The 25,027-nt window shown below is 37.6% G+C and overlaps 5 protein-coding genes and 2 long non-coding RNA genes across 7 annotated transcripts; 4 read left to right on the plus strand and 3 right to left on the minus strand.

The window, feature by feature from the left end:
* Nucleotides 1–1,736: 1,736 nt before the first annotated feature.
* EloB (elongin B) lies at nt 1,737–4,306 on the plus strand. Its single transcript, XM_046633256.2, has 3 exons — nt 1,737–1,900; nt 2,008–2,101; nt 2,343–4,306. Exons 1-3 carry the CDS (start codon nt 1,898–1,900, stop codon nt 2,597–2,599), a joined length of 354 nt encoding a protein of 117 aa, XP_046489212.1. The 5' UTR covers nt 1,737–1,897; the 3' UTR covers nt 2,600–4,306.
* A 1,147-nt stretch (nt 4,307–5,453) lies between these two features.
* Ndc1 (Nuclear division cycle 1) lies at nt 5,454–7,941 on the plus strand. Its single transcript, XM_046637214.2, has one exon. It carries the CDS (start codon nt 5,766–5,768, stop codon nt 7,503–7,505), a length of 1,740 nt encoding a protein of 579 aa, XP_046493170.1. The 5' UTR covers nt 5,454–5,765; the 3' UTR covers nt 7,506–7,941.
* A 103-nt stretch (nt 7,942–8,044) lies between these two features.
* LOC124224932 (WD repeat-containing protein 36) lies at nt 8,045–11,259 on the minus strand. Its single transcript, XM_046637212.2, has 3 exons — nt 9,465–11,259; nt 9,111–9,385; nt 8,045–9,008 (listed from the first exon to the last, which is right to left on the minus strand). Exons 1-3 carry the CDS (start codon nt 10,996–10,998, stop codon nt 8,142–8,144), a joined length of 2,676 nt encoding a protein of 891 aa, XP_046493168.1. The 5' UTR covers nt 10,999–11,259; the 3' UTR covers nt 8,045–8,141.
* A 460-nt stretch (nt 11,260–11,719) lies between these two features.
* LOC124224935 (uncharacterized) lies at nt 11,720–13,822 on the plus strand. Its single transcript, XM_046637215.2, has 5 exons — nt 11,720–11,924; nt 12,253–12,637; nt 12,832–13,248; nt 13,342–13,495; nt 13,566–13,822. Exons 1-5 carry the CDS (start codon nt 11,875–11,877, stop codon nt 13,688–13,690), a joined length of 1,131 nt encoding a protein of 376 aa, XP_046493171.1. The 5' UTR covers nt 11,720–11,874; the 3' UTR covers nt 13,691–13,822.
* Nucleotides 13,823–14,341: 519 nt separating this feature from the next.
* Nucleotides 14,342–21,353, plus strand: pit (pitchoune). The gene is made up of 11 exons (XM_046637213.2): nt 14,342–14,499; nt 14,840–14,891; nt 15,036–15,128; nt 15,210–15,329; nt 15,403–15,663; nt 15,734–16,048; nt 16,232–16,533; nt 16,625–16,777; nt 16,864–17,034; nt 20,351–20,528; nt 20,751–21,353. The coding sequence occupies exons 1-11, from the start codon at nt 14,497–14,499 to the stop codon at nt 20,921–20,923; spliced, it is 1,821 nt and encodes a 606-aa protein (XP_046493169.1). The 5' UTR covers nt 14,342–14,496; the 3' UTR covers nt 20,924–21,353.
* Nucleotides 16,392–17,490, minus strand: LOC124224937 (uncharacterized). The gene is made up of 2 exons (XR_006884955.2): nt 17,096–17,490; nt 16,392–16,962 (listed from the first exon to the last, which is right to left on the minus strand). It is a non-coding gene; the product is annotated as an uncharacterized lncRNA (long non-coding RNA).
* Nucleotides 21,251–24,125, minus strand: LOC138191422 (uncharacterized). Its single transcript, XR_011177720.1, has 2 exons — nt 23,143–24,125; nt 21,251–23,069 (listed from the first exon to the last, which is right to left on the minus strand). It is a non-coding gene; the product is annotated as an uncharacterized lncRNA (long non-coding RNA).
* Between the last annotated feature and the right edge of the window lie 902 nt (nt 24,126–25,027).

Here is a 25,027-nt window from a genome sequence, read left to right on the forward strand (position 1 = left end):
AATATTTTCATGCCGATAATCACTACGGATATTTTTCGCCTGAAATTATCTATTTTATTCTCGCTCGCTTGAAATCATTCACAAACTGGGTCCCAATTCATTAGTTTAGACATGTGTTTGAGGATAACTTTGTTCCTTTCAACTTTTTATTTTTTTAATTACAACCACTGAAAATAATGCGAAGCATTGGCAGTTAGACGCGATTGAATATTTGAACCTATATACGAATTTTCATTGATGCTAAATTGATCGAAATTCATTTATATATTAATATTATTTACATAGTATTTATGTCCTGCCCATTATTTAACTCAACACGTTTATTTAAAATAGGACTACTATACGACTGACCAGATTAGTTGTTCCATTGTTTAAATTAATGGATCAAGAACAAATGACAATCGTACAATCATAGATATATAATGGATATTTTAACTCTAGTCAACCTGCAAATTATGTTGTAATTATATGTTATTGTAAAAAATTATAAAAACTAATGAGAAAGCTTATGATGAATGTATTCTTTTATGTTGTTGGTTTCTACAATAATTTTTTATTTAGCGTTCCTCGGTGATTTCGGAATCATAAATGATTACACTTGTATGCACACCACAATAATACCATGAAAATGAACGATTTTTCAACGTTTAAATATGCGTATATATTATCCTTTACATATTCACCAACTCTCTGGTCGTAAATCTGCTTCAATTAATTTAAAAAAATAATTTGAAGGTTGTCACGGAATTGATTAATTATAATACGAATAGAAAGAATTCGAAAATTGCGGACGAATTTCCATAAAACTTTAGCTTTCCTGTTGAAATTCATATAGATGGGATATTTCAAAAAATAGAGTATATCGAGAGCAAGAAACTTTTTTGCAGTTTTTATTTCCCATATCTTTCGGTACTTGTAGTTGAATTCCAAAGTCAATTCATTTCATGCGCGAGAAGTGGATGTACTTGAAATTTCTGGAGTTATTTCCTACCTAATGTAAACGAATTGAGTTATGCTAAATTTGGAATATCCCAATTAAAAAAAAAAAAAAATACGTCTCTACCCATTTCTCCAAATTTCTTTCGTTGACTGATGCAAGCTTGAGTGGGAATTTTGCTCCCCTGCGAAGTAATAAATATCCACTATACAAATATAAAACATATCTGCTGCATAATTAGTTTTGCAAGCAACAGGATGATGGCAAAGTATGTGTTTAAAAAAAATTAAAATAATTCATATTCAATTCTTTTGGTATAGTAATATATTCTTTCATCCAGTACGGAGCAAAACCAAATTATAAGCATATATAAATTATGTTAAACATGAATTTTAATTATTAATCGTAATACCGGTTCGCTATTCAGCTCATCGGCGAAAATGAAAATTTTGAAACCGAAAGGACAAGTTTTTTACCCGCAAGATTATAAGGATTACAGGAGAACGCAGGTAAAACCTAATACCGCAGGTTAGTACCAAACAAGTATTGATCAAAAGTCTTTCAGCCAGGTCACAAGTAGGTGAATTAAATATTGAATCAATCGATTAGGAATTATAAGTATATTGAACCAATAATACAATCAAATCTTTTGTCAATTTGTAAAACAAATTACCGTTTGTTACGTAGCTTGCGAGAAACGGTTAAACTTGTCCCTGAGCCCTCCGCCGCCTTATTGGCTGATGCTAATCCTCAGGAGCCAATCGCAGAGTGCTTAATAGAATGTTGACGAATGAAGAGCGAGATCTCACGTCAGTGTTTGGAAACTGGAGTCAGGATTAGCGTTCTTACTTGTATGACTGTAACCTTGGGACTTGGAAATAAACACATTATTTCCAAGAGATACTTGTAATTTAATTAAATAAGGAGCAGTACCGTAACTAGGCGTAATCAACTTCGAAAATGGTAAGAATTCACCGATACCTCGAATTACATGTTCTTGTAATTATTTTAAACTCGCTCTGTCATCACGCCCGTACATAACCTCAAAAATAATGTATACCTCTTTTCAGGACGTATTCCTCATGATCAGGCGAAAGAAAACGACGATTTTCACAGACGCTAAAGACAACACTACCGTTCTTGAATTAAAAAAGATCATAGAAGGTGAGCTGAAATATATTTTCAACCATTATGATCTCATGTATGGACCTTGTCGGTGAGTGTCTGAATCAGTTGTTGAAATAATCTTTTCAAATCCTATTCGATGATGCTTAAGTCATTTGCATATATCTGCAAATCTGTGGTGACTTCGATACCTTCTAAACGTGTATTTCGTAAAGCTGAATTAATTCGCCTCTCCAGCAGATCACCAACTGTTGTTTAAGCTACTCTAAACCAATTTTAGGTATACTGAAGATTGCTCCGGCGAATCAACAACTCTACAGCAAAGACAATGTCATCATGTCCGATAACAAATTTTTGTCGGATTACGGAATGACGTCGGCAGTGGCAAAAGCACAATGCCCTGCTCTGGTTGCTTTAGCCCTACGCCAAGAAGGGGGTCAGTTTGAACCTCTTGAAATGACACCTTACTCGTTACCACCTGATCTCCCTGATGTAATGAAATCCCAGGAAGCCAACGGCAAAGAACAAACTCCGTGAAACTCGCCAATTTGTCCTCAACTAACCAACGATTGAGTATATTGATAAATTCATTAGCGATGTTTTCTAGGATTATCACAGGCATTGGAGAGAGTTCACTCTGGAGCTGGCTGTAACTGTTGACTGTAGTTATTATGTCCTTGTGATCAATAGATATTTTTTCATTGTTTACTAGATTTTCAGTATTCTAAAGTTTTCAGCCTGATGATAACTGATAGTGAGTACTAAACAATCGGATGATTTGATAAAGAGTGTATTTTCATTTCTGAGCTAGGTATGTCCTTTATTCTCATGATTCATCGTACTAAGAAACAATCGAAAGAGTTATTCTGAGTTCTCAGTATAAGATCTTTGATCTGACGTGAGTAATCATGTGCTGCCGAAATAAATTTTCTATGCCTATTCTTCATTTGTGATTTCAAGCTTTCCACCATGGAATTTTTTACCTCATTTCATAATGTTCTAATTCCAATAGAACCGCCTTCTTCCAGAGCAATGGAATATTACAGACTAGTTTCATCGGCTTCTTCAGCAAATTAATTGTTAATCGAGATATTCAAAGTATATTTAAACTGTTTGATTTTGAATGTTCCCTAATCTTAAAAACCTGCTAAGTCAATTTCTCATCTTTTCAAGGTTTATCATTAATATGTATTTAAATATAAATAATTATGAATACGAAACACTGGTCGTTGAGACGTATATGCAGGGCATATGCTGTTTTATCGCCCTAATCTCACTCTCCTTTGCCTGTGAAGGGTGCTGAGTAACTACATTATACAAAACTAATAATTACTACTAATCTTGACTTCCATTGCGAAGACATTGAAGAAGTAGGAAACAGATTTAAAAAAATTCATTTATTATTTTTCATTCCCTTTCATAAATGATCATGCAATCATACAAAGGAACTTGATACCTTTGGAAATACTTGAAACCGCAAGATTTGTGAAGGTACGGTAATTAATCTGTACCATAATGGAGAGAGGATAGTTGTATCATCATCTTTGATTTTTTTTGTCTATTAAATGCATTAGCACATGTAAAATTCATCCACAAATTTGAATTTAAATTTGTTACTCACACAGTACAAATGTTACACTTTTTTCGATTCAATCCAGAGTATAACACACCAAGTCCAGCAGATAAATAAATTTCCTACACTCGCTAATGCACGCCTAGTAAATAATGATAAAAAAATGTACTATTTTATAAAATTAAATATTAGTTTTATTCAGTTGTATTTTGATTGATATGCTCATTTGGCACGATCTTGTTGACAACTTCGTTAATTATCGCGTACTACCATAATTCATGTCTCGATTTTTTTTTTTTCAAATCTCAATGATTAATTATGTGATATTTTGAAATTTAATATGAAATCTTCGTAATATTCTGTTCTGTTATAAACTCCTAATATTTTTAATTTATGAAAAAATAAATGGTATGGTTAGCATAAGTTAGTTTTATCTCTTGTAGCTTATTATTATAGTATATACATAACCCCATCTTAAGCAATGTAAGCACTGTCTAGGAAGCTTAAAGTTTTTCATGTTTGATAAATCGTACCGCTACTCGGTATGGAGTCGCAAATGTTTTTTGTACATACGTATACGTAATACCTGATAAATGCTACTCGATACAACAATTGCGCGAAAAGTGAAATTTCGGATTCCGGAATAGAATACAATTGATATTTGAACACAATCTGACAAAACAATGTTATTCTTCCACCTCTCCTCAGCGGCTTAATTGTGACAGGACTTGGAACAATTTCTTTTCAAGTAATTTTCTTTCCCCACAGTCAGATTGGCAGTTGGACAATTTAACTGTTGCACAAATTACCTATAGAACGAAAAAACCAGCCGCCGCTAAAATAATTCTAAACCTTATAGGCTACTCACACCGTTGTATTATTCTGTACGTAATTGCTCAATAATTGCTCAGTTTTTTGTCTCTACTTTGATCGCTTCAAATTCTTGTGAATGATAAGTGAATAATAAAATTGTTAAAGTAATGAGACGTTCCAGTTGCCCGTTTGGTCTGTTTTTGAACGCAGAATTAATTTATTATTTAATTTCTCGTTGAAAAGACAGACATTCCGAGGTTGCAGCAGAAAAGCTGGGTAGCTAGATATGAATTTGCAAAATGATTTTTTTATTTTTCATTCCCAAATTTTTAAATCTGTCAGCGAAGCAGTAACTGGCAAACCGTCATACACCATTCTCTGATATGTGAAATTCGGTCGTTAATACACCGGTTATAGCGCGAATAATACCGAAACAAACGCTAGCGCGCCTCGCGTACGTCATTTGGGTCATTTCACGTTTGGCCGGCGCTCGGGGAACATCGCAGACGAACGTCGCGTAATTTTTTAAAAATTATTCAGTAAGTACGTTGTGATTCAAGTGAGTGAATTTTACGAAAGTGATGTTCGGTGATCAATGCGCGTAGTGGAGGAAATATTAAATCACAGTGCGTTATTCGACACAAAAATAGGAACCTGAAAATACAAGGTATGTGTACATGCTTTTCGAATTTTTAGAATGTCGTTAGTTTATTTAAATAAGTTCTTGTTTACAAATGACGTGCTGTTGGAGAATTTTCAATGGCATTTTAACATAATTTCCAAGGTTTTTTCACTGGGAAGTGTAATAAAATCGATTTGTTAAATATTTTGCAATACGATTAAGCTACCCTCGGTCACCTATATAGTTGATGCCACTGGTTGGTGTAGTTAGATGTATTTGATGCATTGATAAACGCTACCTACAAAATGTAGAGAGCACTGATCTGGATGTATGCTTCTGACCATTTTTGTCGTAGTAGATGCGAACGCTATGTGCCGTATAATCGACGCTTGTCAACGTTTTTACCGGGAAAAATTAAGTTGAAACACCTTTTATTATCTCTCCGCGTCACGCGCGACGTCACGTCGCCGGTCGCTGTATGCATGAAAATTGCCGGTAGTACAAAATTTTCGTAATGTTTGTAACGTGCTACGTTTCTCCAATAATTTAATGTGGAATAAGTAATGTGTACCGTTTGACGATGAACAATTGAAAAATGTCTATGCTGCGTGAAAGGCCGTTCGTAAAAGCTGCGATTTATGTTACGTTACTTTGAGCCCAGTGCCAAGCAGAGAATTGAATATTAAGAGGTTACGATGACTTCGGAACTTTCGACCAGCGCTAAATGCAAGGAACATTTAATATGGAGAATGTTTATGGCCATAGTGACCAGCGTCTGTGTACAATTTATATTTATGACCTTCGTCATACTGATAGTAAATTTCCGAATAATGCATCCGCTGACATGGATCATAAATACGTGGAATGCAGTAACGTGCTTCCGGACTTGGAGTTACTTCCTTATTTTAGCCACGGTGATATTCCTGCAGGGTGTGATATGCAGTAAGGATTACTTAACAGCTCCCGTCTATCGAAAAAGCAGATTCTCGATCGTCTGTAACATGTTCAAACCACACAATTTGCTTGTTGGAGGATTGCACATATTAGTCGGTGGCGTGCTAGTCTGGCTTCATTTATCCCTGCAGGATGAACGCCTTGGTTTGCTGACCGTTAATTGCGACGGAGAAGAAACATGCCTCGTTGAAGAAAACTTTTTCCTACTGCTCGGCGGCTTTTGGATCGGCTTTTACTTCTTTGTCAAATCAAATTTTCATACGACACATCTACAGTTCCCCATTGTGCCCCGATCGAAGTTCTCTCAAATCAAAGGTGGAATTGGATACCTTCTACCACACGCTGCAATGAACGCCTTGTCACCTGTTCTATGCTTCATATTCTTTTACTATATCGATGGAGGATACTGCAGAGAAACTGTGCTTTCTATTTTCTCTATAAAAATGAAGGATGTACCGCTGGACACACTTTACGGACTGCTAAACATATCTCTGTTCTTTTATACCTGGCTATTCACCACTCTCTTCCTCCTAACAACATACACGATGCATTTGTCATTCGAAGCTCATCTGACACAAAGGATGGTTTTTGACATTGAACAGCAAAGCTTATTTGCCGATCAATCCTCTGGTATGTGTCTTGCGGACGCATTGGCCACCGACCAAGTACCTATCATACAACATTTGGCCTACTACGACTTGGTTACGCTGGCGCAGAAAGAGAAGCCACGCAGATCGATATTATTCACTCTCAGTACTCCAGGCGGTCGTCCATGCAACTGGAATAGTATAGCTGTAAAATGCATGGGGCTGTTGAACAGTTTTACTCTAGAAGTCAACCAAGCATGTGCTACAAATCACAAGTTGTTATCTGGGCCAACTAATACATCAACATCTGGAAAGTTGTCCGAAACGTCTTACCCTTACAAAATGAGAAATTTGACTGCTGCTAGACTCCTTGCGCCAAATTTGGACTCTACGATCCCTCCTCTGCCTAAACAAAACTCTAACGGAGATCTGTTCATCACTCAGTTTCTTAGGAGTAAACGACAGGAATTCATAACATACCTATTATCAGTGCCCATGATCAGATACGTATTTGAAGAGACTTTGGAAGAAAAGATACGTTATATATTCAGGAATGCTCAACCGGTTATATGGGCTGCGGAAGGTATTTCTTCGTTGATTGTGATTTCCCTTAAAGAGGATCAGTATGGGGTAATACAACAAGACTTGCCAACGATCATCAGAACTTTATTATCACTAAAGGAAGCTTTGGATAAATTACACAAGGCTAATATATTTGTGAAAAAATCACAGAGTGACGACAAAGAGATAAGGCAAATGATGATGTGCTTAATAAGTACGATTAAGCGCAGTATTTATAGAATTACCACCACATTTAAAGACTATATTGAGGACTTGCCGCTAGAACCAGATATTATAGGACAGCTGCAGAGCTTTCTATCTTATAGAGAGTAAAAAACATGCATTTTCTAAGACTATATTTCATATTTGTAACACACTGTGACTGGAACATTTTGTTTATTTTTATTTTTTTTTGCTCAATCACTAATTTTATAATATCTTTCTGGTTAGCAGATTCGTACTATATATTAAAAAAATTTGCCATCCCTAACCATATTACTTCCAACATGAAATTAATTCTCATTTTTTTATCCCTGTTTATATTAATGGAACCAATTTACTGATAATTATAGTTTACCTAAAATAATTAAGTAGTGTCTTTATTATTGTTGTGAACAGAATGATTTGTAACTTTTTAAGTTCGAAACTGTTATTATGGGATGAATAAAGTCAAATTGTGCATACTGTGTAAATCTACAGAAGTGTTCTGTGGAATAAAATTGGTATTCTTCTATAAAACTTTTACTGTTTCTTTAACAAAAGAAACAAATTCGACTTGTTACTCAATTGATATTGAAGAATCAGTTGAAAATGGTACTAATTAAATTAGGTGAAATTTTGATGGAAGGGAGACTATAAAAAATCTGGTGGCATTTTAGATTGTATGTATTTTATTCTATCAACTGGCGTTGAGATGGTGTTTCAACGGTAAAAATAAGAAAATATGTATATTGTATGTACATCATTACCTTACACTCTTTTCAAATGCTGCACGACACTGAGATTATAGAATAAGTTATCCCTTAAGGTTGTCCAACTCGCTAATTGCGCTTTTTGTACTTTTGGCAAATACTCGCGCAACTGTTGGTCTGCAGCTATCGTTTCACCGTGTGACTTTAAAAATGCTCCAAGATATGCTTGAGCGAGTTCGAAATCTTTTTTACTTTTCATCATTGAGCGTATCATTTTTAAAAATTGTAACATTATTACAATCGATCCTCCGGAGTGTAATGCCAAAGATTGTATTTCAAAATCAATGGCGCTGGGTCCAAGAGATTTGAACCTTTCGATAACTTCCGAAAAGTCATCCGTCTCACTAGAAAGTTGTAACAATTTGCCAAATACTGTAAGACTATCAAAATTCGTTGGTGCTAATAATTTGCTCGCTTGATCTTTGTCGGTTGCTTCTCCTAAATCAAACTGTACTTCTAGTGACGGGATTGTAGGTAGGAAAAAAGGAGCAGCTGGTGGAGCTTTTGGAGCCTCTTTTGGCTTGTTTCTTTTTTTCACAATGTCTATGTTTAGTAAATTTTGCCATCTTGAGTTAGCTAAAGATGACATCGTGATTAGCTTAGAGTGGATTTGTTCCGGTGAGACAAATTCGACATTTTCACCACCATCTCGATCTTCAGAATCTACAGACAACTGGTTCGGTTCTGGAGCAGAACCTGGTAGTGCCAATACTGGCCCACTTAGATCTGATGGTATTGATGTTAACGATACATGAGAGTAGAGGGTTCGGTTAGACCACAAGTAAATTCCGAGATTACAAACGTGTGATGTAGCAAGGTATTCGCCGGTTGGGGAAAAGTGTAAAGATGTGCAAGCTTCTTCAACCTAGAAAAATAAAAGTGAAATAAATTGCATTAAATATCGAGTAAAGTTAAGAGATTATAAGTATTTAGTTATGATAAAGTGATGATAGTACTGATCTCGTACATTAAAAATGTCTATGAGCTGAGCAGAGGGAATATCCCAAGTCCGAATTGTACAGTCCATAGAAGCAGTTATCAACCATCGCGCATCAGGACTAAATGTTGCATCTGTGATGCGGCTAGTGTGACCGTTAAAATGTCGAACCAAACGTCGAGTATCTAAATCTATAAGTATGATACTCAGATCCTCAAGTGCTAAAGCAATAAGTGACGTCTCTGCATGAGTTCGAAGCCATTCCACTGGTTCCTTTACTTCAATCACAGTGCGTGGCGAAGAATCTAAAATTAAATTAAGAGAATAATAAGATAACTTATTGTTATTATCTTGCTGAGTAATTAATGCTGTTATTCTGCTTACCTTTAGTTTGTTTAAACGACCAAAATTTGATTGTAGCATCACGTCCAGCTGTGATTACAAACTGATTCAACGTATCAACGGCAACACCGCTGACTGGAGCTGTATGCCCTCCATTTTCACCACCATATGTGGCTCTATGTATTCCTGATTGTATGTTAAATCTGTCTACATGGCCAGTGCTGTACCCAATTATGACGAAATTACCACAATGTGTAATGCAAAGGCTGGTAGCTGTGGCACTTGGATTATGCTTAAATCTATCCGGCAATAACTTAAGCTCTCCCATTTTTATTTTGTCGTAAGACCACGTAGTAACAACACCAAGGCCGAGGTGCAACGCAGCTACGTTATCCCAATCCTTTTCCCTCGTCGATTCCGAAGTGAAAAGTGTTATTGGAGGCATGATCAGAGGATCTTCTACAGCTCTGCTTTTCTTCTTAGACGCTTTCCTGTTGAATGATGCTCTTCCAAGGCTTTTATTATACGTTTCTGTTATTGTGGAAAATATTCTGAGCGAGGAATCGCCTCCGGCGCTCAGGATGTTATGCCCATTACTGCCGTGGAATCTAATGAAAGTTGGTGGTTCTGCATGGCCCTCGCGAATTCTCAAAAGCCTTGCTCCTCCATCAGCCAGGTCAAATATCCACAGTTTAAGAGAATTATCCGGCGATGAGGTGACGATTAAAGGCTCATTTGGTAGGCTGTTTAAACCAGTTACTGCCCCAAAATGAGCATTCAATAATTGACAATCTACCTTTCTTTGTTCCAGATTCCAGAATACCACGTGACCTGCCAGACTTCCCGTAGCCATAATGGGATGTCCGTCGCTTCTAAAGGCAATCGAAGTTACCAGCCCCCAGTCCTGGATAAATTCCACAATAGATTCGTCATACTTTATGTTGTGCAGAACAATTTTCCCATTTGCCAAGCCGATGGCTATCACATCAACTGCCGGGGCTTGTTCCAAGACACTAACTGGTGAGCTCCAACCCTTGAAAGTGTAAATCATTTTCGCACTCTTCAAATTCCATATCTGAAGCTGTCCCTGTTCACTACCAAGTAATATTTTATTTATGTACGTGCTCGGATGTACAATTGTTGTGATCTGAAAAATGCTATTGGCAAAATTCAGTTCCAGCACATTTTCTTCCGATCTGATATCCCACAGCTTCAGGTTACTGTCCTCGTCAATCGATATAAGGTGGGGTCCGAACGGGTGCAATATATGAATAGGACATTCATGTCCTTTGTACGTGTGCTTAAGTTCTGACCCACGACGCCATGCGTATATCTTATTATCACTCGCTGTGTAAATGTGGTAGGCATCCGCCGTCATGCAAGTTATTTCTCCGTCATGTACACCTGACACACTCAAAAGTGTGAAATGGGAACATCCGTAAGTGTGAAATGCTTTTCCAACGCATGTTACTATTAAATTTTCTTTTCTTCTTTGAATGTACCTTGTGACTACAGGAATGTGGTTACTGACGTAGCCTAACGCACGGTTTCCCGAAAATATTTTACTGTGCGACATTCTGAAGAGCTTAAATTGTCCAGTAATATGCTCGTATTTTTACTCACATATTTTTAAATCATATCAGATTTGCTTATACTGTACATTATTACTGATAGATTGGACGGGTTCAAATATTGCGACGACGTTGGGTTAGGTTAAGTTAGGGTTAGGGTGGCAACACGTGTATTCAAAATCTTGTCAACATCTTCACGCTGTCGCGCAATTTTGACCGATTAGTTACAAAGGTACGTAGATGGGTGTATCGCTCAAGAATTATTGATAGTGATTCTCCACTCACAAAACTGGCAAATCTGAGAAAGAACAGTATTTATCAAATGGTATTTTTAATAGTGAAACTTCTGAATCAATTTTCTAAAATTGAATGCATCGTGGCTCATAAAACACTGATTATTCAAATTAAACGGAAATTAAAATTTAGTGTATTTCATCTATCCAGGAAGAAAGGGGGGGGAGGGGTGGAGACATTGCCGCGTATTCTTTCCAGTGGCAAAGGTGGGACACATTCTTGTCGAAGTTTGTAGTGCCGATAGCGCCGCTCGTAGTGCTGGGGTCATCTCTTGCATCGGAAATTGATATGATCCGACTGCACGTATTTCACATTCATGGGCGTAAACTGGTGTGCACATCGCCGCTGCTCTCTGCCGTAGTTTTTCTACCCATTGCTTTTCTACCTATGATATTGATAATTTCATGACTCAAATTTAAACGTGATATTTAGTTGTCAACGGTCGAACTGTAATGAACTGAAACCAGTTCGAGTGGATGTCAGTGGACGTGCTTTGTTAGCAAAGAAGAAAGAGAACAAGGAACCCGAGCTGCCCGAGAGTTAGAGATTTTATTAGTTAGAAGCCTTACAGAATATTTTGTATTAGAATGGCTGGACGTAGTAAGCGGACACGTAAGAACGCTACTCAACAAGATGTGTAAGTGCTGGATCCAAATTTTTCTGACTAACCGCCTTCGCAGAATTCAATTTTGCATTTATTACATCACGTTACTGGATCGCTTGACGGATAATTTTTTCGAATTGTTTTCCATCTTAAACAGGATCCACCCAACTTCTCTAAGACAGCTTCATCATATTGTAATGATAATTTGAAAAAGAGATTGCACAAGCTTCGTGATTTTACTGCTCTATAATTTTCTATTAACATTTCTGTCACAATTATAACTAATTGTTGTATGGTATATCATTGATCCATTTGCCACTGAATGTCATTAATTGCATGCAATGTTGCAATTGAATTTCAGCGCACAGGATGCGAGCACTCAAACAAGTCCAGATAAAACTTCAGTTCAAGTAATAGAATTGCAAGAAGAAGTACAATTACTGAAACAAACGGTTGACCGTTTAATGAAAACCCAATTGCCAAATGGAAGACGACATGATAATTTCCCCGTGCTTGATAAAGAACAGGGACATAGTCTAGCAGCTGTAGTACCCAGTTCACAGTTAAATCCCGAAACTAAGGAACAGCAGATTGGTGCAACAATAGCGAGTCCACAAATAAATAAAATACTTGGGAAAGGATGTAGTTGCAAAGGAAAATGTATAAGCAAAATTTGTGGTTGCGTGAAAAAAGACATTCCTTGTGGGGAATTTTGCAAGTGCACTCATGCTAAATGCCAGAACAAGGTGGAATTAAATTTTCAAATAAAATCCTGTTTTAAATTTCAATCATACTTGGCTATTTCATTGCAGACTATTAAACAATCGTATGTGAAATATTTTTGAAATATTTTTGAAACATTTTAGCTGAAGAAGATTGAAATAGTTATAAATACAGATACCTTTTCGATTTCATTTACATGATATTGATAAATTTACAGGAATCGAACAAAGAAAATATCCCGAATCCAAATGTTCAGGACACATTGACTGGTGTGGCAGACCATGTTTTCAATAATTTGTCTGTACTTACACTCAAAGATCACCAAACGAGGGTTATGAATGGCACTGTGGGTGCATCGAATAAAACTTATAAGAATATTGAAAAAGCAACAAAGAGTATTTTCAGTCCAGATACCCCTTCGGCATACAAAGACGAAGTTCCATTAGACAGTCTCAAATTAAATACCACGTTTTACTTGGCTGATGCCAAAAAAAATTTAAGCTACACATCCGATTCGTCTGTCTCACCACTAGGTGATAGGTCTCACTCAAATACAACAAGAACAAACAATGCAGGAAAAAAGACTAAAAAAAATTCTGGAAAGTCACAAACTCGAGAAGATTCTGATGATGACGTAAGAAAAAAATTTATGACTACACGATAATTACTGAAATAGTCTACATATTATTAAGCTGTTAATGTTTCATTTTTCATCTTTTTTTTATAGGTGGAACTTTTAATTGATCCAATGAAGCCCACACGGCAGTTGCCTCGTACGCCCATCACAGGATCACCTCAAAGTTTTCGACTCGAACTATCAGCCGCACCTATTTCTTCTCCAAAAGACGAGGTTGAAGAAAAACCAATACTGCCGCCAGAAGGTAAACTATAGTCAACTCCAACGAATTTATTATACTGGAGTTGTATTAAATGAAACTGAATTTATTTCAGATTTTAATGCACCGGTGGTGAATTTGGAAGAACACTATGCCCAGCTGCTTCCATGTAAGCTTTGCCATCGCAAGTTTTATCCGTATAGGCTACAAAAACATGAAGCCAGTTGCAAAAAGTTATGAGCAGATGCTGTGTGAGCCTGATATTGTATTTTTACCTATTAAGTTGCACAAGAAATAAACAACTATATTTTTCATTATATTATAATAGGTGCTATATTACAATTAATAATTGCAGCCTCATATTAGTAGATTCGCTTGTAATGTCTAACTGACTTCTTGTTATTAATAGTAATAATATTGTTATTTTATAAACTTATAGCTTTTTTTTCTATCGGTTCTCCATTTCGATCAGTGTCAGTTTCATAAATCCTCATGTATCACCCTAAGTTTGTTCAGTTAAACTTCAACAATAACTAGATGCTTGCACAATACCAGCAATACCTTTCTTTTAGGTGGTACATGTTGAGTTAGGTATATTATTGGCAATCGAGTTGTGAATTTTTATTCAATTTTCGCTATGACAAATACTAGTTTTTCTTCAGTTGAAGACACATTTAAACACAGTCGTCTAAAAAACATATCCTATAAAGTGAATGATAAGTCAATTAATTCGCCTATTTTTATCGGCGGTTGTTAAAAAAAACTCATATGTTCTGCGTTGTACTCTACAGTCAAATTCAATTTCACCGCTCTGAGGCAGCCGCCGCGAAGGGAACTGAGGGAGTTCAGTTCATACGTTACTAGGTGATACTGTATACTTAATGCTTGACTGGCTTGATTTTCCTAACTGTACCATGCTCGCCATGTGTTTGTCGATGGAGCGTGGGTTATAAATTGAATATATTTGCTAGACTTGCAGTATATTATACAGCATTATTGGGTTATAACGTTCTTGTTGCGTAAATACTATTATAAAGAAGTGCTAAATGGTAAGAACGAACAATATTATTCGGCAATTCAATTATAAATTCAATTCTTTTCGTGACATAATCTAACCTCCAAGGCGTCAAATACTTAGAACTTTCCTTCCCATTGTTTGAAAATGTTGAGCCTATCATTGCTTTCATATATAAGTGATAAATACATTTACTAATCAGGTATCTCACTGTTTCAACATCCTGGAACCCCACAATCGAATATTCTCTTCGGCAATATTTGTCCTAACCTATAAAATATCTTAGTTTCATTTCATCGTCAATACATTGGGATAAAAATTAATGCCTTGATATTATAGTGTTTGAATAATTGATAATGAGACTGTTATTTCAGGCACCTAAAAAATCTGTGCGTAAAGTAAAACCTGGAAAACGGCCAAATAATGGTTAGTTGAAAATAAATTTTGACTTTTACATTCAATATAATTAATAGAGTTAGTTAATAACTATTAAAGTATAACATTCATGAATTATTAATAAGTAAGCTTAAGTCATACTACTAAAATTTCGGTTATTTTCCAAATGTTCAGGCTTTGCAGAGAAATCTGATAACAGCAATGAAGACATAGTTGTGAATGGGCACGGAGTTAAACGGCATCTGCCTGATGATATTTCAGTGAAACGTGAGTCAAATCTACAATAGTGATATTTTCAGTATTTACAGTGTTGATGTAGTATATACAATGACTGATACGAATTTTCAGAGAAAAAGAAGAAGCCAGCGAAGTTACAACACACTGAAAACAATGAAGATGAAAGTGATAATGACAGCGGAGAAGAAGAGTTGGAGGAGGAAGCTACGCCGTGCGATGTGGCAAAAATATGTGAGCCTCAAATTTATAACAGAGTATAGGTATATTTTTCTCATCGTTGAAAGTTCCATTTTATGATTTTCAGTACCTGGATCCGCCGTAGGTTTGGAAATAATGAACAATGCTGCGTTCTCATCCCTAAAAGACAAAGTATGTGAGAATACCCTGAAGGCAATTGAAGATATGGGTTTTGCTAACATGACTGAAATTCAAGCCCGATCAATTCCTGCCCTAATTGAAGGACGAGATCTTGTTGGGGCTGCAAAAACAGGCTCTGGAAAAACACTAGCATTTTTAATACCAGCTGTCGAACTCATCTACAAACTAAAGTTCATGCCACGAAACGGTTAGTCTGCAGAAATATATCCAAATACAAATCTTTCAGTAGATACAAATTGGGAAATTTTTTATTTTAGGCACCGGCTGCATTATAATATCCCCGACACGTGAGTTGTCTATGCAGACCTTTGGCGTTCTCAAGGAGCTCATGAAGCACCATCATCACACTTATGGCTTGCTGATGGGAGGCGCAAATAGGAAAACTGAGGCACAGAAACTTTCTAAGGGTATAAACATCGTGGTAGCTACACCTGGCCGATTGTTGGATCACCTTCAAAACACTCCTGATTTTTTGTATAAAAATCTTCAGTGCCTAATTATCGATGAGGCTGATCGTATACTGGATATTGGTTTCGAAGAAGAATTGAAACAGATTATCAATATTCTGCCTAGTGAGTAGCTTTTCTTTTTATCAGTATTTGCATTGTATAGAATGCTGGATAAAAATCTAATTAGTTGTACAGTTTACATGCATTGCAACTTGGAGAAATTACTTTCATGTGTATTTCTTTTCTAACATTACTTTCTAGGAATATTCTTCAACGTCTTATTTCATCTGAATTTCTCTGTTACAGAAAGAAGACAGACGATGTTATTCAGCGCGACACAGTCTCAGAAAACGGAAGCTTTGACTACCTTAGCTCTCAAAAAAGAGCCGATATATGTGGGGGTGGATGACGAAAAAGAAAAGGCAACCGTCGAGGGTTTGGAACAAGGTTATGTTGTGTGTCCAAGTGAGAAACGTTTTCTGCTTCTGTTTACCTTCCTTAAGAAGAATCGGAAGAAGAAGGTTATGGTATTCTTCAGCTCCTGCATGTCCGTCAAATATTACCATGAACTATTGAATTATATCGACCTACCGGTGATGAGCATACACGTAAGTACGCTCTGCAATTTTATTTCCTGCACAATATATTCCTTTATTCATCACCCAGCCTCATATAGATTCTTTTATTACTCTCTTTTAGGGAAAGCAAAAGCAAACTAAACGCACCACAACGTTCTTCCAATTTTGTAACGCATCAACTGGTATTCTTCTATGTACCGACGTTGCAGCTCGTGGTCTTGACATTCCTGATGTTGATTGGATCGTGCAATATGATCCGCCGGATGATCCTAAGGTACAATTTGCGTTCTCAGATTTACGCAGAAACTATCAGACAATCAGTTACATTTTTTTATGCTTGTATTGTTCTCTTCTCTTCAGGAATATATACACAGAGTTGGAAGAACAGCACGTGGAGAAGGCAGCAGTGGTCACGCCTTGATGGTTTTGCGACCAGAAGAATTAGGATTTCTGCGTTACCTGAAGCAGGCACGAATTCCCGTTAATGAATTCGAGTTCTCGTGGAACAAGATCGCCGATATACAGTTACAAGTGAGTATTACTTATTGATTAACAAATCGAATACTTTATATAGATGTTTATATCTGCTTACCAATGAGCGATGAGTTAGCATCGCTCGAAATGTATCCAGAATCACTTGCCAACTAAACTAAATTTTCTTTTCATATTGCGTCGTATTGTTGACTGAAAATTTGCCAGTAATGTGACACATAATCTAATAATAATAAGAAATAGCAGCGACGGTGCAGCGTTTCTTTACATTGCATGCAGCGCTTCTGTAAGCTCAAAGTCAGATCAGCATGAGTCTTACAGTCATTACAAATTATCAAAAGTTTCTTACTACGTTCCAAAAAGCTCAGGAAAAAATATGCATAAAGGGATAAAATATAGAAGAAATTAAATATACTGAAAATACTTGATGATTTTATTCGATACTCAAATATTATTTTGACCCATCTTCTGGGTATTGCATCGAAATTTCATACATGCGCGTGTTCATCGTTGATTAGGATCGGAGTGAAAAATGATCTGAAGGGAAATGCTCAGCTGACAATCGAACTCGGAAAAATGCCAAGATTATAATTTGATCAATAGTTATTATAACAGCCCAAGAACAATTGTGAAAAAAAGGAAATCTGCTTGTGTACTGCGAGTAGTCAAAGTTTTAAAGCGTCCGAGCAATATTTGTTGGAAAAACATTATTAAACGTGTAATTAGTCCTTCATTAGGTCATTTCCAGATGTCATTAATAACAACGATATCTAGTTTGAACGCGATGCGTGAGTTGTGCGCGTCGAGGTTTGTGATTCCAGGCAGATCGGTCTGGCGCTGGTCGAAAGTTGCTCAAAATCGCGTTATAAATACCTTCGCCTTGGCTACATAAGCCCACGCACTCCAGCGTTCCTCTTCCTCCGGCTCTCCCTGCTCTTTAAGATTTTCAGTACCTACACATACTTTACCCGAGACCCGGAAATCTATTCTTAGCATTTACTTCCATAAATAAGAAAACCTTTAGGGGATACAGCAAACCGCTTTCCGATTTCACGCGTGAGAGGAAAACTATAGCGGAAGGTACGCGATCTTGGACGAGTCATTTTATCGAACGTAATTCGAAGTTCAGAGATCAATCATAATTAACTTGGAAATTTTCTTTCTTTATTTTATTGGCGATAAATTAATTCGATTAATACGTTCCAGAACTCTGAAAGTACGCTACACCAGATGCGAAGACCGTGTTTTTACTCGACCTAATACAATCCTTATACCCGACCGAACAGTTTTTATCCCGTATCTGGCCGTCTGCCTTCTTTTATTATCAACGTCTGTTCTATTCGTAATCTAAGCATAGATGTGACCAGTACGCGTATGCCAGCATATGTGGAGCTTTGCCAGCGTACTTGTGTTTTCACGAATACTTGTGCGTGCGAATGAATGTATCTATGTCTTACAGTGAACCAATTTACCGCAATAAATTGGCAATTATGTACATTGTTATTGCGGCAAGAATTCAAATAAAGTCTGTAGAAAATAATTGAACAAGTTAAAACTGGAAACTGAGTTCCTCGTATTTTTAATAATTTGGCAAATTTTTTTCATACGCATGTATTTTTCTATCGCTAGTGCGAAAATTGAACACACAAGAAGTGGCGAAATATTTACCTGTCAAGATTCTTACATTATGTATAGAACAAATTTACCTTTTTCGCGTGTGGGAGTAGCGTCTTGTCGCAATAAGCTGCTGATTTTAATTTAAAAACCCGCCAAGCTTAAAACCGAGTCGTTGACGAATTCGAAGTTGTGAAAGATGATCACCTACTTTGCCTGGTGAAAGTATATACTTAGATATGCATCTATTTGAAATAAAGCGCGATTTTTATTGACAAATGTTTCCTTTACTAGATACATATGGATATGAATAATCTATAGGTTTTACAAGGTTCTAACCTTGTTCAAATCTAAATTTCGCTCCATGGAGGATGATTTCGAAAGCCTGAGAAAACTCTCCTGAGACATAAATTACGTATTTGATACGCGATAATTGTCAGTTGCAATGAATATCGATCGAACAGTCTCCGGAGGTAGAAAAAACGGTTTCTAGCACAAAAACTTGGTGGTGGAGACGGCAATTGCTCGTAAGAGGCTTTTTGCATTTCTCGTTAATTGTTATATATTTACTTTATGACCATTCCCGGGCAAATGGTTTAACCCGGTCATGATCATAACGAGATTAAAGCTTTAGGGGTTAACGATATCGCTGTTTCAGGGTTTTTATACGTAGAAAGCGAAGAAGCTATAGGAAAAAGTGAATAAAATTATGTTGAAAGCATCAAACTCATCACATAATTCGTCTCCGAAGCCAGCTGAATATAAAATGCATCCTATAACAATTCAAGCCTTTGTATTGAGGCGGTCTAATTAGAATATATCGAAAAATCCAGAAAATTCGGTAAAATTTTAGGAATTAGTGAAATCTGCAGACCATCTAACATTAAATATCAGGGCAAAGTTTCGGTGCTTAAAATATCAGGAAACTCGAAAATAAACACTCATATATGTACAAATTGGCAGTGAAGAAATGCAGAATAAACCAATGTATTCTGTTATAAATGTGAGTTGAAATTTGCGAGGGTGCTTTTTCGGGAACGGCGTTTCGCGGCCGTACAATAATAACAGAGAGAGAACATTACTTTTCGTAATTTAATTTCTGATCTGCGATACGGTGGAAGAGGAGGAAAAAAAATCTTCTCTCTCTTTCTCTCTGCCAGCGTTTACACAAAGACGTTTCTTTCGGCTACCGATGTGTTCGTCTTCCTTGAGAAAAGATCGTGACTCGAGGAGGAGGAGGCTGGGAGGGTAAAGGAGGGAAAGGCGAGGAGCAAGAGGGGAGGGAAATCGCGCCCACGCGAGTGAATCATGTGCCACTCCCTTCTTGAGCGGTCGTAACCAATCCAGAATCTGCGCGCGGGTTGCAGAGGCAGATTGGAATCTGCGTCTTGGCCATGGCTACTGGGATCCGATGATTTTACCTTTCTCGGCTCTGTGCGCTATGTAGCAATAATTTTTTATTCTTATGAATAATCAGCTCGCTATAGCGAGTTAATCCACCATGTCTTTGCAAGTTTCGTGCTGATTAATCGAGCCGGGGGGTGTCGATCTCTTCTCCATTGCTTTCCTCTCTCTCTCTCTCTCTCCCTCTCTCTCTTTGTCTCTCACTTCTTGTTTTTGGTTTGCTACGGAATTTCTTTCTTCGTATTTTTTCGTCTACAGAGAATTACTGCTTGAATATATTGCTTCGTATTTGAAAATTTAAACGCTGCAAACGTGGATTGTTTTTCTTTGTTTTTAGCTCGAAAAATTAATATCAAAGAACTACTTTTTGAACACCTCCGCTAAGGAGGCCTTCAAAGCTTACGTACGGGCGTACGATTCGCATCATCTGAAGCAGATTTTCGACGTTGAGACCTTGGATTTATCCAAAGTTGGTAAATCGTTTGGATTCATCGTACCGCCTGCCGTTGACCTGAGTATCCTTTTCTAATCATACCATTTTGGAGCGCATGTAACGTGATGAGAATTTACTGAAAAATCTTACAATTCAAAGTTTTCACCCCAGCTAGGAGGGTGTGCAGATCGTTTCTTTCGCTGCAAAATATTTTTTTTTTTTACATCCTATTCATTTCGTTTGTCAAGTCGGGTAGAAAAATCCATACGTATAATTTTCTTAACGATAAAAAAAAACCTCGCAGAAGTTGGAATAAGCAAGGATTCCAGACCTAGGAAGAGACAGGGGGGCGGCGGCTACGGTCACTTCAAGAACATGAACGCGAATCCAAGTGGACGAAGACAAGTCGATCGCTCCAAGACTTTCAGGCAATCTGGAAATCGAGGAAAATCAGATCGTCGTCAATTTGCGAGATAGGGAATTATAATTTTAATTGTACTTATTTAAGGCGCGGCGACACGCGAGACGTGTCGCTATTTGTTGAATAAAAAAAGGAGACAAGCAAATTAACAATTTTACAATCGTCGGTTATCTATAAACGAATTTCTCGCACCTATAAGAGACCTTGAGCGGGTGGGATTCTCAAAATATCAAATTTATAAATACAACATTTTTTATCGGTATCAAATCAATACCCGTATTATATATCATAATTTTTTTTTCTCGTCCATCGAAGATGTAGAACATGGAAACGTGCAGCATTCGTTTCGTAATCGGGAAGGGGTACAATTTTTCGCGATATGAAAATAGATCCGAGCGTGATTCGCTATGTAATATACGATATCCGTGTCTCTGTGCGTACGTGTGTGTGTAACGTGATCTGTGACAATATAGTATCTTTAATTCATCCCGCAGACTTGTGAGTTGTTTAGCGTCAAGAACGCGTAATGAAATTATTAAAGTATATACGCGACGTTGATGTACATACGCGTAGGTTGGCCAAGCAGCCATATTTCTTTCTGGCACTTAGATTTCTTGCTACGTCTCGGCGTCGTCGTTGTTGTATGGTTTTCACATACAGTCAGTACTCGTCCTCATGTCAGTTCATTTGGCGTTCAATTTTCACACGTTCTTTTAACGATATGTATTTGTCATTTACTGGGCTATCAGAGGCCAAAAACGGTTACAGATCTTACAGATACAGAACAATACGCATGCCACGTAGACGAGAACATCAAGCAACCTTGTACGGCTTTTCACGTGTAAAACTAAACTAGGGCAAAGATTACCGGATTGCTCGTATAAATCTGGTTCTGATTTATCCGCTTCCGTGGATTCCTGTTCAACGCTTTGTTGATTTAGATCAGATCGTTCTTCGTCTTGTATAATCTTTGCATAACAATTTTCTTAGCGGCGGGTAAACTCGCGTCTTGCACAAATTATGCAAGCGATATACCTACGTATGATGCGCGCTGGGTAAACTGACGTTATAAATCGACTCTACAACATCTAATTTTGTGTAGTTGAATCATTGTATCTATCTTCTATAATCCTACCTTGGACTCGGTGCTAGATAAAAATATGACTATATTTTTAACATTTTAACAGAATTATTATTGTTATCATCGTCACGTGATATCATTTTAGTTTAAAGCTTGTTGTTAAAACACGTTTTTACGTCTATTATAAGGTACTGATGTAAAAAATATACATGATGTTCCATTTTCGACTCGAGTGACAATTTGTAATTATAATTAATAAACTGCAAAATGAATTTCACTGCAGCGAAAATGGGTGGAAAATAAATTTCGTACCAATATTCGTAACATTTCATTCGATGACGATCGTTCTTGATAAATGTTTGTGTCTTGCGTCATCTGATTCTTCTATTCGAAATAGAAGAAAAGTTTTTCAATCTTGCACTGTCGTTTCGAAACTTCAAATGTTCAAACAATTCAATTTTTCCGTCGGTTTTCCACAATTTTCCACAATTTTCGCTGATTAGTGTGATGTATGTAACAAAATTGACAGCGGTTTCAGGATCTGTTGGTGATCAATCTTTGTTGCGACTTTCTGGTGTGTAGGAAGTATATTATGTGGCCACCAACCCGGTCGGCAAATAGCGCTAAGAAGAGGATGACAGAAGAAGAAGAAGAAGACGAAGAAGAAGTAGACAAAGAAGCAGCAGGAGACAAAGAAGCAGCCAATGAATCCTAAAGAAGAAATGGTATAATGTAATTCTAATCATTGTTCACGTTAAACTCTCTCCCACTCGAAGTTTCAGCGAGGTCCATGTATGGACCAGTGACGTCATCTGGTACTATTAACCAATATATGTGTAGGCGCCCGCGATCGTAGAAGGCGACAACCCGTAGGTGCCGCAGAAACGAGACGACATTCCTAATATGCTCTGGACCCTTCAGCGACGTGCGACGACGTTATATGCGCTGACCACACCAGCGCCTGCAAAAACACAGCTGACAATCTCCGCTCCGTCTCGGAGAGGTCCTTCTCTGGAGTCACCACGGATACCTGCAGGATCAACCTACGCGATTCCACCTACCCAGCCACCTTGGTTCGCTTTGGCTTCCCCCGCCGTCAATAATTTTTCAATTTGCCTCACCTGCACGAGAGAAACAACGGGATTCGTGTAGAGAGCGAAGAGAGAGGAAGAAGAGAAGATTAAGATTGTTCACCTCGAACTTGAAGCTGTCAACCCGAACGGGACCTTATCATTTTCACTTGTACTCTTTTTTTCCCCATTCTTTGTTTTCACGCACAAGGTATGCAAGTATGTACTCGAAGTACGTACAACACATGCCAATCAATCAATCAATCAATCAACCAGTCGATGCGGGGAAGGTCGGAATCGCAACGAACAGGTGCCTTGCGTTCTACTCCCGCTTTAACACGACACGTCACAACAGAACACCGCCATTTCTGCATTATAGCAGGTACAGTGGATACCCCCTACCACAAACATGTAATTTTGTATTCTCATCAAGTGTTGCGAGCTCTATTCTTGCGGTCGCATTTATGTATTGCTTAGCCTTTGGTTGCGCGAAACGTGATCTGGTAACGAAAATCATGGAACGGTTACCAGAAGGTACCATATGCACGTTGGTTTATATCATTTGATATTTTAAGGATCGTCAACGTCGTTAATAATGCTACGAAGCAGGGGGAAAGACGGAAATAAACGTCTAATGTCTATCATCTCGTTATAAGGCCGTACGCGGGGATGTCATGGATCAGGATGATGCCAAACCAGATGCCTCTACTGACTGCAAGCAACCGATCAACTTCGTTAGAGGTCTTCGTTGAGCTACTCTGGTGGAGGAAGCTTCCTCGTCGAGGTAGGAGAGGCGGCTATATATCGAGCGGTCTTATAAAGCGAGAAGACTGCATGGTCCGCGTTTTAATAACGTCGTACATGTGTAAAAGGATCTCGAAAGTCTTCGATCCAATTTCAATATTTTTTCATTCCGTGTACAAAAATTTTAACCATGCACAATTGATTCCACCTATTCGTAACTCTTCCGTCCATCCTGGAATCTCTGTATTATACAACTGTTCCAGTTACGTTATCACTTCGGGGAATCAGAAAAATGGCAAACTTTTCAGCCGCACATATTTAACCGCGATTAAGCGAGACCAGCCCGTCCTTGTTGCGAATAACTATCATATCGTAATAATAATACGTTCATGCAGTTGCTCGTTGTCTGCCAACGCGCACTTCGCCGTTTATGGGAATGACTAAAGCGTCGTAGTCGTTGTCAAGTGGCTTGCAGGCAAGCCTAGGCGGTTATTACACGTGCAAAAGCACGGGCTGACGCGCTGCGTTATGCAGAAAACTATGACCTGCAGTTCTCTTCGAATTTTATGCCACGCCGCATCGTGTATGCCGCGGTCATTTTGCATGACGATATATCGTGACGTTATGTGCCTATAGTAAACTATGACAGGTTGCTGATGACGAATGCCTTGTAGCGCTATTATGTCATTTTTCTTTTCTATTTTATCTTCTTTTTTTTTTGTAAATTCTTTTTTTCTCTATCCTAAAGACCTACCGTTGATACAAATCATCTACGACGGACGGAAGAGGCTGCCGCGATGATCTCAACATCCAAACGAGAGTCGTCTACTGTTCTCTCCGCGAATCCGCGTCACGGATTCTTTACAGATTTGTGTGGTCTGCTTTACACGTGTGCAAGCAGCCCAATTGCAAGCGTTTAAAAACTTGAATCACAGACTCGCACTCTATCCTCTCATATGCAACTTCAATATTTGGCCTGTCGTCCCAAATTGTAATTCATACCGATATTTCCGAGATGATGTAAAATTTTTGTCACTCGTTCGGCCAGTTTTTGCCATCGCCAGACTCGGTGTTTCTCAATATTTCTTCTTTTTTTATCTCACTTTGAACAGAAAATATTGGCCTCGATGCGAATTGTTGCAAGTACCCACTAGATTTTACAGCTACGTACGTGTACGCACTGACAACTTTTTGAGATTTTTTTCCAACTTTTTTTCCTCTCCATTATTGACACTAGGAGTTCTCTATCGATGACGAAAGAAAAT

This window comes from Neodiprion pinetum, chromosome 1 (assembly GCF_021155775.2).
Source record: "Neodiprion pinetum isolate iyNeoPine1 chromosome 1, iyNeoPine1.2, whole genome shotgun sequence".
Taxonomy (NCBI): Eukaryota; Metazoa; Arthropoda; class Insecta; order Hymenoptera; family Diprionidae; genus Neodiprion; species Neodiprion pinetum.

Coding starts and splice junctions, on each gene's coding strand:
- EloB (XM_046633256.2), top strand. Junction 2,102..2,342: donor ATTAAAAAAGATCATAGAAG/GTGAGCTGAAAT, acceptor AACCAATTTTAG/GTATACTGAAGATTGCTCCG.
- Ndc1 (XM_046637214.2), top strand. CDS start 5,766: ATGACTTCGGAACTTTCGACCAGCGCTAAATGCAAGGAACATTTAATA.
- LOC124224932 (XM_046637212.2), bottom strand. CDS start 10,998: ATGTCGCACAGTAAAATATTTTCGGGAAACCGTGCGTTAGGCTACGTC. Junction 9,386..9,464: donor GTCGTTTAAACAAACTAAAG/GTAAGCAGAATA, acceptor ATTTAATTTTAG/ATTCTTCGCCACGCACTGTG. Junction 9,009..9,110: donor AGCTCATAGACATTTTTAAT/GTACGAGATCAG, acceptor TTATTTTTCTAG/GTTGAAGAAGCTTGCACATC.
- LOC124224935 (XM_046637215.2), top strand. CDS start 11,875: ATGGCTGGACGTAGTAAGCGGACACGTAAGAACGCTACTCAACAAGAT. Junction 11,925..12,252: donor AACGCTACTCAACAAGATGT/GTAAGTGCTGGA, acceptor ATTGAATTTCAG/CGCACAGGATGCGAGCACTC. Junction 12,638..12,831: donor ATGCTAAATGCCAGAACAAG/GTGGAATTAAAT, acceptor ATAAATTTACAG/GAATCGAACAAAGAAAATAT.
- pit (XM_046637213.2), top strand. Junction 16,049..16,231: donor GATTATCAATATTCTGCCTA/GTGAGTAGCTTT, acceptor TCTCTGTTACAG/AAAGAAGACAGACGATGTTA. Junction 20,529..20,750: donor ACCGCCTGCCGTTGACCTGA/GTATCCTTTTCT, acceptor AAAACCTCGCAG/AAGTTGGAATAAGCAAGGAT.